The sequence below is a fragment of the Rana temporaria genome, chromosome 3 (assembly GCF_905171775.1).
Source record: "Rana temporaria chromosome 3, aRanTem1.1, whole genome shotgun sequence".
Lineage (NCBI taxonomy): Eukaryota > Metazoa > Chordata > Amphibia > Anura > Ranidae > Rana > Rana temporaria.
Genome location: NC_053491.1, coordinates 410017484 through 410030940, shown reverse-complemented (window position 1 = coordinate 410030940; position 13457 = coordinate 410017484). Strand labels below are relative to the sequence as shown.

The 13457-nt window shown below is 40.1% G+C and overlaps 1 protein-coding gene across 1 annotated transcript in view; it reads left to right on the top strand.

The window, feature by feature from the left end:
- Positions 1 to 7264, top strand: part of PGAM2 (phosphoglycerate mutase 2) — a 34681-nt gene extending 27417 nt beyond the window's left edge. The window contains exon 3 of the mRNA XM_040346026.1: positions 6170 to 7264. Coding sequence (XP_040201960.1) covers positions 6170 to 6339 — 170 coding nt within the window. The 3' untranslated portion in view covers positions 6340 to 7264. The remainder of the gene's footprint in view (positions 1 to 6169) is intronic.
- Positions 7265 to 13457: the final 6193 nt, after the last annotated feature.

Sequence of the window (13457 nt, the reverse complement as noted above, 5' to 3'; positions counted from 1 at the left end):
ATCTAAACCGCTGGCAACAAAAGTGATTACACCCCTAAGTGAAAATTTCCAAATTGGGCCCAATTAGCCATTTTCCCTCCCCGGTGTCATGTGACTCGTTAGTGTTACAAGGTCTCAGGTGTGAATGGGGAGCAGGTGTGTTAAATTTGGTGTTATGGCTCTCATCGCTCATACTAGTCACTGGAAGATCAACATGGCACCTCATGGCAAAAAACTCTCTGAGGATCTGAAAAAAAAATATTGTTGCTCTACATAAAGATGGGCTAGGCTATAAGAAGATTGCCAAGACCCTGAAACTGAGCGGTGGCCAACACCATACAGCAGTTTAACAGGACAGGTTTCACCTAGAACAGGCTTTGCCATGGTCAACCAAAGAAGTTGAATGCACATGCTCAGCGTCATATCCAGAGTTTGTTTTTGGGAAATAGATGTATGGGTGCTGCCAGCATTGCTGCAGAGGTTTAAGGGATGAGGGGGTCAGCCTGTTAGTGCTCAGAACATATGCCGCACACTGCATCAAATTGGTCTGCATGGCTGTTGTCTCAGAAGGAAGTCTCTTCTAAAGATGATGCACAAGAAAGGCCCACAAACATTGCTGAACACAAGCAGACTAAGGCCATGGATTACTGGAACCATTTCCTGTGGTCTGATGAGACCAAGATAAACTTATTTAGTTCAGATGGTGTCAAGCATGTGTGGCAGCAACCAGGTGAGGAGTACAAAGACAAGTGTGTATTGCCTACAGTCAAGCATGGTGGTGGGAGTGTCATGGTCTGGGGCTGCATGAGTGCTGCCGTCACTGGGGTGCTACAGTTCATTGAGGGAACTATGAACGCCAACATGTACTGTGACATACTGAAGCAAAGCATGATCCCCTCCCTTTGAAGACTGGGTGGCAGGGCAGTATTCCAACCTGATAACGACCACAAACACATCTCCAGGACGATCACTGCCTTTCTAAAGAAGTTAAGCCCCTATTGAGCATCTGTGGGGCGTCCTCAAACGGAAGATGGAGGAGTGCAAGGTCTCCAACATCCACCAGCTCTGTGATGTCACCATGGAAGAGTGGAAGAGGACTCCAGTGGCAACCTGTGAAGCTCTGGTGAACTCCATGCCCAAGAGGGTTAAGGCAGTGCTGGAAAATAATAGTGGCCACACAAAATATTGACATTTGGGCCCAATTTGGAAATTTTCACTTAAGGGTGTACTCACTTTTGTTGCCAGTGGTTTAGACATTAATGGCTGTGTTGAGTTATTTTGAGGGGACAGCAAATTTACACTGTTCTAAAAGTTGTACACTCACCACTTTACACTGTAGCAAAGTGTGATTTCTTCAGTGTTGTCAGATGAAAAGATATAATAAAATATTTTCAAAAATGTGAGGGGTGTACTCACTTTTGTGAGATACTGTAAGTGCAATTGTTTGCCCAAATATGTATGTAGCATTTACTTGTATTCTGCATGATTACAGACAAATAGAAACAATATGACTCTGGATTCTGGGCACACTGGAGTTATAATGTGAAATTATTGTTGTTAAACAGAATAATGCTGTTTGCTTTAAGGTTAGAGCAGACAGCTAATCTATGCAAAAAGACAAACTCTTTTTATAAAATGTCAGACATGCACACTAACCTAAAATTATTACTGTAGATAACATTTATGCAAAAACACTTTGCACAAGAGACACCACCTTCTGAAACACTTCAACACTAGTTATGAGATGGCATACCTGAATTACGTTTTTAATTACTGCTTTAACTGTCATCATTCCAGACTAACAATATTCCTCAAACTGCAGTCCACGTCTGTTCAAATGAAGCCGCGTACACACGATCAGTCCATCCGATGAGACCGGTCTGATGGACCGCTGTCGTCGGTTAACCGATGAAGCTGACTGATGGTCCGTCGCGCCTACACAACATCGGTTAAAAAAACGATCGTGTCAGAACGCGGTGACGTAAAACACAACGACGTGCTGAAAAAAACGAAGTTCAATGCTTCCAAGCATGCGTCGACTTGATTCTGAGCATGCGTGGATTTTTAACCGATGGTTGTGCGTACTAACGATCGTTTTTTTTCCCATCGGTTAGGAATCCATCGGTTAAATTTAAAGCAAGTTGGCTTTTTTTTAACCGATGGTTAAATAACCTATGGGGCCCACACACGATCGGTTTTGACCGATGAAAACGGTCCATCAGACCGTTGTTCTCTGGTAAACCTATCGTGTGTACGAGGCCTTACATACCACAGTTTGAAATTTTACGTTTTTTGCTATCTGCAACCTCTCTGGGGAGAAAGTTGATAATATTTTTCCAATGGACTTACAAAACTCCAGTAAAACATTTCAAATCATTTGCTTTATTTTCTCTTACAATGAAAACCAGTGTTTCAGGGTGTGACAGGTTTTGACTGTGACAGAAAGTGATGAAAAATCTCCCCAGTGGACAAAAAACAACAACATTGTGGCTATTATACTGTTTTTGAGTACTACTGGTGGTGGTTCAAACTGTTATTCTTCAATCTTTGTAGCAACAGATCACACACTTTGTCTTGCGGTATGCCAAACCCTGTCTCAACACGGAGATCCTCACATGTAGAAAACTCCAAATACTGTATTACTATGAAGCCTCGTACACACGACCGAGGAACTCGACGGGCGAAACACATCGTTTTCCTCGTCAAATTCCTTGTTAGGCTGTCGAGGATCTCGACAAGGCAAGTTTCTCCATTCCCGTTGAGGAAAAAGAAGACATGCTCTCTTTTTGGCTCGACGGGATCCTCGACAGTTTCCTCGTCGAAAAATGTACACACGACCGGTTTCCTCGGCAAAAAAAAAATCCCAGCAAGTTTCTTGCTGGTTTTTGCCGAGAAACTCGGTCGTGTGTACGAGGCCTGAGGCTCAAATCCCCATAATGTATTCCATACAAATAAACACTCCTCTAGGTGGGCCTTTCAGAAGAAATATTTTGGATGATCTCGACACTGATGAGCTACATAGTGCCCTTCCTGGCTCAATATGTGCTTTTCAACCTAAAACCTCCAGGCCTCTTCAAGAATAATTTTAAACTACTATTCTACTTCTTGACTGCAGCTAAGCAAATAACTGCTGACTTTGGCTGAAACTAAAAGTAGAATTCACATAGTCATGTTCTATGAGAAAACAGACACTCAGCTCAATGACACAGTAGACAAATATTAGGCAATGTGATACCCATGGACCTTGCATTATCTACCAGCATGATCTGAGCTGTACCTTTTGAACTTCTGTGGGGTGCACCTTTCCCATCTCCCCCCTCCCCTCCCCCCTTCTTTTTTTTTTACCTCTAATCTTTGCCGCTGCCTTTCCTCTACCCTACTCCTGCCATTCACATACCTGTTATATTGGTAGATTTAGGATCCTGGTATCCTCCCATTCCAGCCCCATTCCTCCTTAGTGTGCTATTGTGATAGGATACCTGTAATGACATTTATAGACGGTGACCGCCTTATCCACATACTGTATAATAAATAATTTTTTCCACAACTGGCCCACTTTTTTCCTCACTGTGTTATCTTGTATTGCTGTGACTATAAAATCAAATAACACATTGGGCAAGAAAAATGTGGCAAAGTTTTTACTCAATCTATAATTGGATTTTAGTTGAGATGGGCTTATCATAGAAAAGTGTTCACTGCTGGCCTTTATGACACGTACCACCTCGTTATGGAGATCTAGCCAGTTTATTCAGTTTACAATCACCGAGAGCACAGGGGTAGATATATAAATTATAATGCTGCATTTATTTGTGCGTACTGCACTAATGAAAAACACCTGTTTGTGCTGCCACTTAATATTTACTAAACATGCAAATGAGGTGAAAAAAATGTCAATGTAAAAAGAGAGAGAGAGAGAGAGAGAAATAATTCCACAGTAATCTACAAATCTCCTAAATATTAGCATTGTGAAATGACCAACAAAAAGACCCATATATAATGAAAAGTGTCCTTATGGTATATCCAAAAAATATATATGCTCCAAAATATGCAAATCAATATGGTAATAAAGTCCAACTTAAAGAGATGAAAAGATAGTAAAACAAAATCTTATTGATCCACTCAAATCCTTCACCAAATTGATGTGTGCCAATTCCACTCCCTAAAGAATAAAGCTCACCAGATGCTGTTGCCATTCACTTTCGTGTCTGGCAAATATCGCTTTATTAGATGTGTTTGAATAGCGGCTTGTACACGCCAATCTTAATCCAGATTGATAAAAACACCTTAAGGTGATTGGTTTATTAAAAATAATGCACTTACATCATAAAAAATTCAAAATTGCCTTGTTAAAATTGCAAAAATGCTAGGTGACTCAGTGTTGCAAAATCCTCAAAGCTTCCTTCGTACAAATGGAGTCACCGTCTCAGTGTTGCCATGTGGCCATGCTCCGATGCCTTTCGTCACCTTGGACTTCGTCCAATTACCTTAAGGTGTTTTTACACTATTGGAGGCTCTGTCTCAATTTCTATCTGCACATGTGGAGAGTGTCTGGATGGAGATTGGTGTGTACAAGCGGCTCTTCAATAACATCTAATAAGGCGACAGATAAGAGTGAATGGCAACAGAATCTGGTGAGCTTTATTGTTAAGGGAGTGGAATTGGCACACATCACTTTGGTGAAGGATTTCGGGTGATCAACCAGATTTCGTTTCACTATCTTTTCATCACTTTAAGTTGGACTGTATTACCATATTGATTTGCATATTTATGTGTGTATGGGTGTTACATGTTGATCATTTCACACTGCTAATATTTAGGAGATTTGTAGATTAATTGAATGCGCTACTGTGGAATTATTTGTCTCTCTCTTTTTTTTATATTGACATTTGTTTCACCTCATTTGCATATAATGCTGCATTCACACCATTTTTGGCCACAATTTTTGTCACGTTTGTCACGCCACACTGAAACATTTAGGTGTGAATGTGGCCCAATTCCTACTGCTACTTAATTCATACATATGTTTTGATCATGCAGTATTTTGTACCCATTGTGTTATTTCAGTAAACAAAAAAGAACAGTTGGAAAATAATTTTGACTGATATACCCAATTTGTTCTGTGTCCAGTAAGCACTTTTGTGCTGGGAATTCTAAGAGGCAGTTCACTTCTTTCAATACTGGGGTAAGGATCTCGCGCCAAAAAAGGTAGAATAAATAAATAAGAAATGAGAAAGCTGCTCCCCAAAAAATTCAAAGATGAATGTAAATGTGGAAAAGTGGATAGGGGGCGCCAATAAACATAAGTGAAAATCCAAAAAAAAACAATAACAATAAAGTGCATGTGCAATAAATGCCAATTGAAAAGTGCAATAGTGCAAAAATAGTATGATCTCATCCGTATAATGAGTACATAGAGAAAACTGTGATTTTCACTTATGTTTATTAGCACCCCCTATCCACTTTTCCACATTTTTTCAATACTGAATGAATATTTGTCAAATATTCTGACCTGTCAATGGCCAGGCTAACTGGACATTCACAGACCCTGTATCTGCTGGAAGCGAGGGAGGGGGGGAAGGAGGGAGCATGGCCCTCTTATAAGTTAGGTAACTGTGTGTGTAAGATTTAACCTATTCCACAACACAATCATTCAGTAGTCATAAAAGTGCCACCTACTGGATGACAATTAAAAATATATTAAATATCTATATGTGATATTTGATATGTAACACTATAAATAAAAGATATATAGTAAAAGGCACAGCACCCTCTTTTTAAAATGGAAACAGCAATATAAAAAATGCAGTAACCCAAAGCAACCAATAAGAGTTCAGGCTTCACTAAATTCTACAACAAACCTGGTAAGTAGGCAGTCTGGTAGAGGCAGAAAATGCAGCAGGTATGGAAAAACAAAATAAATGCTATAAAACAAGTTTGATGAAAGAAGTCCTTGGGATATAGTATTACCATACATGATTTTGTCAACTGGTAAAAAATGAAATGTGATTGGCTGCAAGAGTCACATCATTACTCCTGAAGAAGGAAGTAAACCATTTCTTTGAGTGTTGTATAGTTATAGTAGACACACCTCTGTGCCTGATGTAGCTTATCAAAAACCTGTTTCTATGTGAAAATATTTTTGGTGATCCCTGTTAAAAAATCTTCATCACATTTGCATATCTCTTTACAGGAATGTCTGATGCTGCCATCATGGAGCTAAATCTCCCCACTGGAATCCCCATTGTATATGAGCTGGATGACAATTTAAAACCTCTTAAACCCATGGCCTTCCTTGGAGACGAGGAGACAGTGAAGAAGGCTATGGAGGCAGTGGCTGCCCAGGGCAAAGCTAAGAAATAGAGGCAATATAAAGCCCGTCAACTATGTGGACTGTTTTTGTGAAAAAAAAACAACTCTTCTACTGATTGTAAAATCTTATTCATTCAATCCTGTTGTAATTAATGCTCACTCTTATCACACACGGTCTTATTTTTACTGATGTCAGCCTTGTCATAACACCCTGTTTTGGTGACCACTCTGTCTAAAACAGAGATGCATAAGTCACGGCTGGGGTCCCCAGCATACAAGATACTGTAAATCATTCATTTTTCTGTCATCAATTGTAGACCACATTTGGTACTCCTGATGGTACAATGCCTCTTCCAAAATGTTTTAATGTTTCTAGTCTACATGACAACAGAGGATAGACCCACGGAGATGTATACTCTAAACTCAAGGTCTCCACATACAACAAAATATATTGGACACAACAGAGCCTGGCAACTCTTCACAACCCTGCGATTTCCAATCTCTTCTGAAATTAATAATCATTTGGTTGTCCACCCATTTACACACACAGGTCCTCGTGATGAAAAACATCCAAAAAAAACTGTTATCATTACCTGTAGGGAACAATCAGATTCTTTTCATTCTCATGGTCTCTAGTGAAACATAAAAAAGACCATCTGAACAATAGTTTAATAATACATAAATAATAATAATAAACAATAGCGCAGACTTTTCTGATCCACTCATACCATCACCTGTATCTATATAGGTTATTCTCATTGCCTCGCACATGTGTTTTTCTATTAAAAAAATGTTTTGCTTGTGATCTGTAACAGTGTTCTAAAGGTCATTTTTAATAGCCAGGCCCTGAAAATCCATGAAACATAAGTGCCCAAAATATTTTGCTTTCAGAACATTTTGTCATACTATTGTGTAATGTCCTTGACAAATCTGCAAATATATTCTTGTACCCAAATAAACAAATGCTACACCTGTGTCTATTGTGTATTGTGCTACAGTTGCGCATAGCAGTGTATTCAGAACTGAATTCAGTTATCTGTTGATGCTAACCAGTCAGAGAAACATCAGGCAAATTTGAATGACATATGAAGAGCTATGGAGACTTATGCCGCATACACACGATCGGTTAAATCGATGAGAATGGTCTGATGGACCGTTTTCATCGGTCAAAACCGATCGTCTGTGGGCCCCATCGGTTATTTATCCATAGGTTAAAAAAAAGCAATCTTGTTTTAAATTTAACCGATGGATTCCTAACCGATGGGAAAAAAACGATCGTTAGTAGGCACAACCATCGGTTAAAAATCCACGCATGCTCAGAATCGTTTGCGTAAGTCGTTCGCGAATAGGGCTTTGCGTAGAATTACGTTCACGTTGAAAGCATTGGCTTGTTGTGGGTTAATTTGGAGCATGCGCACTGGGATACCCCCACGGACGGCGCATGCGCCCTTAAAAAGAAAACTTAATTTACGTCGGGTCAAGACGTATTAACATAAAACACGCCCCCATCTCATCCATTTGAATTGCGCGCCCTTACGCCGACAAAGTTACACTATGCCGCCGTAACTTACGGCGCAAATTCTTTCAGGATAAGGAAAATACGATGTAAGTTACGGCGGCGTAGTGTATCAGAGATACGCTACGCCGGACGGACCAATGCGCCACGCTACGTGGATCTGGCCCTGTGTGTGTACAGGAAGGAAAGCAGTCCAGGATCTTTTGAGGAAGGAAGTTTTCCTTTTTGTTGTTCTTTGGTTCAAGTTGGGCATCCCATGAATCCCTTCACCCTATCCAAGTTAATACCCCTAATAAAACCTCAAAACAAAGCCAAGGGATTGACTTCTTGTGTTTGGATACAAGTGGGGAATGTGTGTTGCCTGGCTTAACAGGAGTAGGAGAGCCATTTACCAGCAGCCCCATGCGGGGGTAATGCTACACTTATATAGCGCTGTCAAGTTACGCAGTACTTTACTAATATATATTATACATTCACATCAGTCCCTGCCCTCAATGAGATGGTGTTGATCTTGCCTGTGTTATACTACCCCCTAGGATTATATAAAAAAAAATAAAAATAATGAATTCAAAGCTACAATATAAGGTCCCTAATTCACATTCATACTAGGGCCAATTTAGACAGGAGACAACTAACCTACCAGTATGTGTTTGGAGTGTGAGAGGGAACTGGAGTACCCAGGGAAAACCCACGCAGGCACAGTGAGAACATGTAAACTCCATGTAGATAGCGCCGCCATGGTTGGGAATCAATCCAACAACCCCAGTCCTGCTAGTTTAAAGTGCTAACCACTGAGCCACTGTGCTGAGTTCATATTTGGGGTACATAAACTCTTTTCTGTAAATATTTACATTTGTGTATTTTACATGAGATTTAGTGCAGATTACAGCACTGAGACTGACAAATCTAGCTGTATCGGTATCTATTAGTGATATCAGATCTACTGTATATACTGCACACACATTAAATCGACCAGCAAGAAGAGCCACCCACACATGCTCGACATAGCTGACACAAAATGTATCACTGATTACACAGTCTCTTATTATTCCTGACACATAAGCCTTTCACACATCATTCTATAACCTGCATTCTACAACCCCTGCCCCATATATTATTACTGTATTTTACTGAGTCTAATGAATTTTACTCTTCTCTAATTACTCTCATGCATACCCTGTAACCCATTAACACCTCTCATCATTTCTTTCTTACATCTTACCCACTTAGAAGGATATAGAGAGCTCACAGAATTAGAATTCTTAGAAAATAAGGTACAGCGAGAGCACTTTAGTGCTCTTTATGGATTTTATCATTTAATGAAGAGGTCATTTAACAAAAGTATAAGAAAGAAATGTCATTCACAATACCATTACCAAATTTGCACATATGTGAGATTCTACTAAGAACTCTGATGCCGCGTACACACGATCGGTCAAACCGATGAGAACGGTCTGATGGACTGTTTTCATCGGACCAAACCGATCGTGTGTGGGCCCCATCAGTTATTTATCCATAGGTTAAAAAAAAGCAATCTTGTTTTAAATTTAACTGATGGATACCTAACCGATAGGAAAAAAAAACGATCGTTTGTAGGCACGTCCATCGGTTAAAAATCCACGCATGCTCAGAATCAAGTCGACGCATGCCTGGAAGCATCGAACTTCGTTTTTTTCAGCACGTCGTTGTGTTTTACGTCACCACGTTCTGACACGATCGTTTTTTTTTTTTTTTTTTACCCATTTCAGACTCCACCAACCATGAGACCTGCTCACAATCAAATTGCTTATTATGTCTCTATTTGGGTTTCGCATCATTTGTGGGTAATTTTTTTTTTTTTTTTACATATATATATATATATATATATATATATATATATATATATATATATAAGACTCCATTTATAAGGAGGACAAGTAAGTGTTTTGTTTGCTTTTACAGAGCTTTATACTTTTCCTCCTTAATTATTATATCCCTTCTACCCATACTCTTCCCTCCCCCCGGACCTCCAGTTACCTTTCTATCTTTTCTAATCAATCTTATTTTCTGTCTTATTTCTTTCTTGTATTATGTCCAACCTTATAGGTCTAAAAAGGTCTTATAAGGTCCTATGCACCCATTAACTCCGCAAATGACATTGAGTGTTTGAACTCTGTCCACTTAGACCAAATCCCTTCATATTCCTCTAAGCCATCTATATGAGAAAACCTTAAATATTCTAGATTTTGAATGGAATTTATTTTATTGCACCATTTCTCTAATAGAGGGACTTTCCCTGTCTTGCCAGTGACTGGCTATCAGGCTTTTAGCAGCTGTTAACAGATGTGGTAATAGACTTTTCTGATATTGTTTAGTTGGTAATCTGATCCTCTGGTGCAAGCATCCCCAGGGATCATCTGGAATCTCTATGTTCGTTATTTCGGTTATTAACTCTCTAATCCTTCTCCAATACCGTTTAATTTTTGGACAACGCCAACATATATGAGCCATATCCCCGATCTGTCTGCAACCGCACCAGCAAAATTCTGAGGCTTCTTTCTTATAGTTGTGGGCTTTGTCTGGGGTAATACGATCGTTTTTTTAACCGATGGTGTGTAGGCACAACTGACCATCGGTCATCTTCATCGGATGGACCGATCGTGTGTATGCGGCCTTAGAGTGTCAGGTATAGTAAACAAAGCATCAGTCCAGGCTGCCTGGTGGATGATAATTAAATGACCATGGGCTTGTGTTTCATTTAATTTTGGCAACAGAATCTGAAGGTTTTCATACTGATTTTGTTACATACCCTACAACCACTTGAAAATCTAACCAATTCTGTATTCTTTTGCTGGAAAATTACATAGAACCCCCAAAAATATATATTTTTAAAGCAGAGACACTAGAGAATAAAGTAGTGGTTGTTGCAATTTTTTATGTAGCACAATTTTTGTCCAGCCATTTTTAAAATGCAATTTATCTTTACAAAAATACACTTTAATGAATTTTAGTGCACACAAACACAATATAATACCTAATTGTTTGGTAAAATGTAAAAGATGATGTTACGCTGAGTAAATAGATACCTTACATGTCACATGCTTTACCATGGGGGTGATTTACTAAAGGAAAATCCACTTTGCACTACAAGTGCACTGCAAGTGCACTTGGAAGTGCAGTCACTGTAGGCCCGAGGGGGACATGCAAGGAAAATAAAAAACAACATTTTAGCTTGCACATGATTGGATGAAAAAGTCAGCAGAGCTTCCCCTCATTTCAGATCTACCCCTCAGATTTACAGCGACTGCACTTGAAAGTGCACTTGTAGTGCAAAGTGGATTTGCCTTTCGTAAATAACCCCCCCATGTGCACAACTGTGGAATGGCGACAAACTACCTAAAAACCTCAATAGGTAAGACTTTTCAGGTTACCAATTTAAACAGGATGTTTGGTGCAAGAATTATTGCTCTCGCACTGACATTTGCAGCAATACCTCACATGTGTGGTGCGATCACAGTTTACATATGCGTGTGGGACATACAGTACAGACCAAAAGTTTGGACACACCTTCTCATTCAAAGAGTTTTCTTTATTTTCATGACTATGAAAATTGTAGATTCACACTGAAGGCATCAAAACTATGAATTAACACATGTGGAATTATACATAACAAAAAAGTGTGAAACAACTGAAAATATTTTTCATATTCTAGGTTCTTCAAAGTAGCCACCTTTTGCTTTGATTACTGCTTGGCACACTCTTGGCATTCTCTTGATCAGCTTCAAGAGGTAGTCACCTGGTGCAGCACCCCATCACTCTCCTTCTTGGTCAAATAGCCCTTACACAGCCTGGAGGTGTGTTTGGGGTCCTGTTGAAAAATAAATGATGGTCCAACTAAACGCAAACCGGATGGAATAGCATGCCGCTGCAAGATGCTGTGGTAGCCATGCTGGTTCAGTATGCCTTCAATTTTGAATAAATCCCCAACAGTGTCACCAGCAAAGCACCCCCACACCATCACACCTCCTCCTCCATGCTTCACGGTGGGAACCAGGCATGTAGAGTCCATCCGTTCACCTTTTCTGCGTCGCACAAAAACACGGGGGTTGGAACCAAAGATCTCAAGTTTGGACTCATCAGACCAAAGCACAGATTTCCACTGGTCTAATGTCCATTCCTTGTGTTCTTTAGACCAAACAAGTCTCTTCTGCTTGTTGCCTTTCTTTAGCAGTGGTTTCCTAGCAGATATTCTACCATGAAGGCCTGATTCACACAGTCTCCTCCTAACAGTTCTAGAGATGTGTCTGCTGTAAAAGGTGGCTACTTTGAAGAACCTAGAATATGAAATATATTTTCAGTTGTTTCACACTTTTTTGTTATGTATAATTCCACATGTGTTAATTCATAGTTTTGATGCCTTCAGTGTGAATCTACAATTTTCATAGTCATGAAAATAAAGAAAACTCTTTAAATGAGAAGGTATGTCCAAACCTTTGGTCTGTACTGTACATGCGCAATCACATTAGCGCGTGAGCATGGGGGGACAGGGACACTTTAATATTATTTTAATTATTACTTATTTTAATAAAACTTTTTTTTTACACCATCTATTACATTTTTTTAAATACATTTTAATCATTATTGTTATCACTGGGGATGAACAACACTCCTTGTAGTAGCATAGGCAGTGATAGATACTTTCTCTACAGAGAGACCCTAGATTTTTCCTCTGCCTTCAAAAGCATCTTATTAAACAGACATTGGTTTGATCAGATGCTTTAAAAGTCAGTAAACATCAAACCAAAACTGAAAGTGAGAAACCCTTTCGGATGTCCCTTCCTCCCCCTCAGTTTATAAGTACATAAAGCACGGTGGTCCTGGGCACACAAGAGAGCCTAGTATCGCCTGGTATCATGGGAGAGTCAGGTAAAGGTGGTGGTGGGAGAGGGGCCCCCTTTTGTTTAATGATCAAGTGGCTGAAGAGCTGCTCAGATCACTTCTACTTTAAAGCCCATTGCTGGCTGAAAATGTGGTACTGCTGCAGTCATTAAACCCTGATACAGCGACTTCAACCTGAGGGCGTGACGTGATTAAAGCATACTTCTCATGTACCCATGCAGGGAAAAAAAAGTTTTGCTTTAATACCTAATGATCAATCAGCACATACTCATCTTTTCCTTTGCTTCTTCTTATACTGCATGGTACTTCGGAGTTTGTAGTAGGGTTGTCACCTGTCTAGAATTCACCTGGAGAGTCCGGGTTTTGAATCATGTGTCCAGGTTTCAGTTCACCTGGAGCCCCGACACATTATTCAGACTTATACTCGGCTCCCCATGCTCCAGGGAGCGTGTGCGGCCTCCCTGTCATACATGGACAGGGTGGCAGGCAGGAGCAGCATTTACTAGAACAGATTGGCTGTATTTTCCTCCTGCAGCCACTGAAAGCAAGCTTCTCCTCCTCTCCCTCCCACTGGCATTTAGCGACTGCAGGAGAAAATGATTAACAGATGATCGGTTCTAGTAAATACCAGCTCCCCTCCTGTCCTGGTCCCCCTTTCTGCTGGTTCCCAGCGCCACTGTGTGCTCCCCTGGTCCCCCCCAGCAACGCAGCCAGCTTCCCTTCTCTCCTCTCCTGCATCTGCTATGGGGGATGTTTCAGGTCGGTACTGATCGCT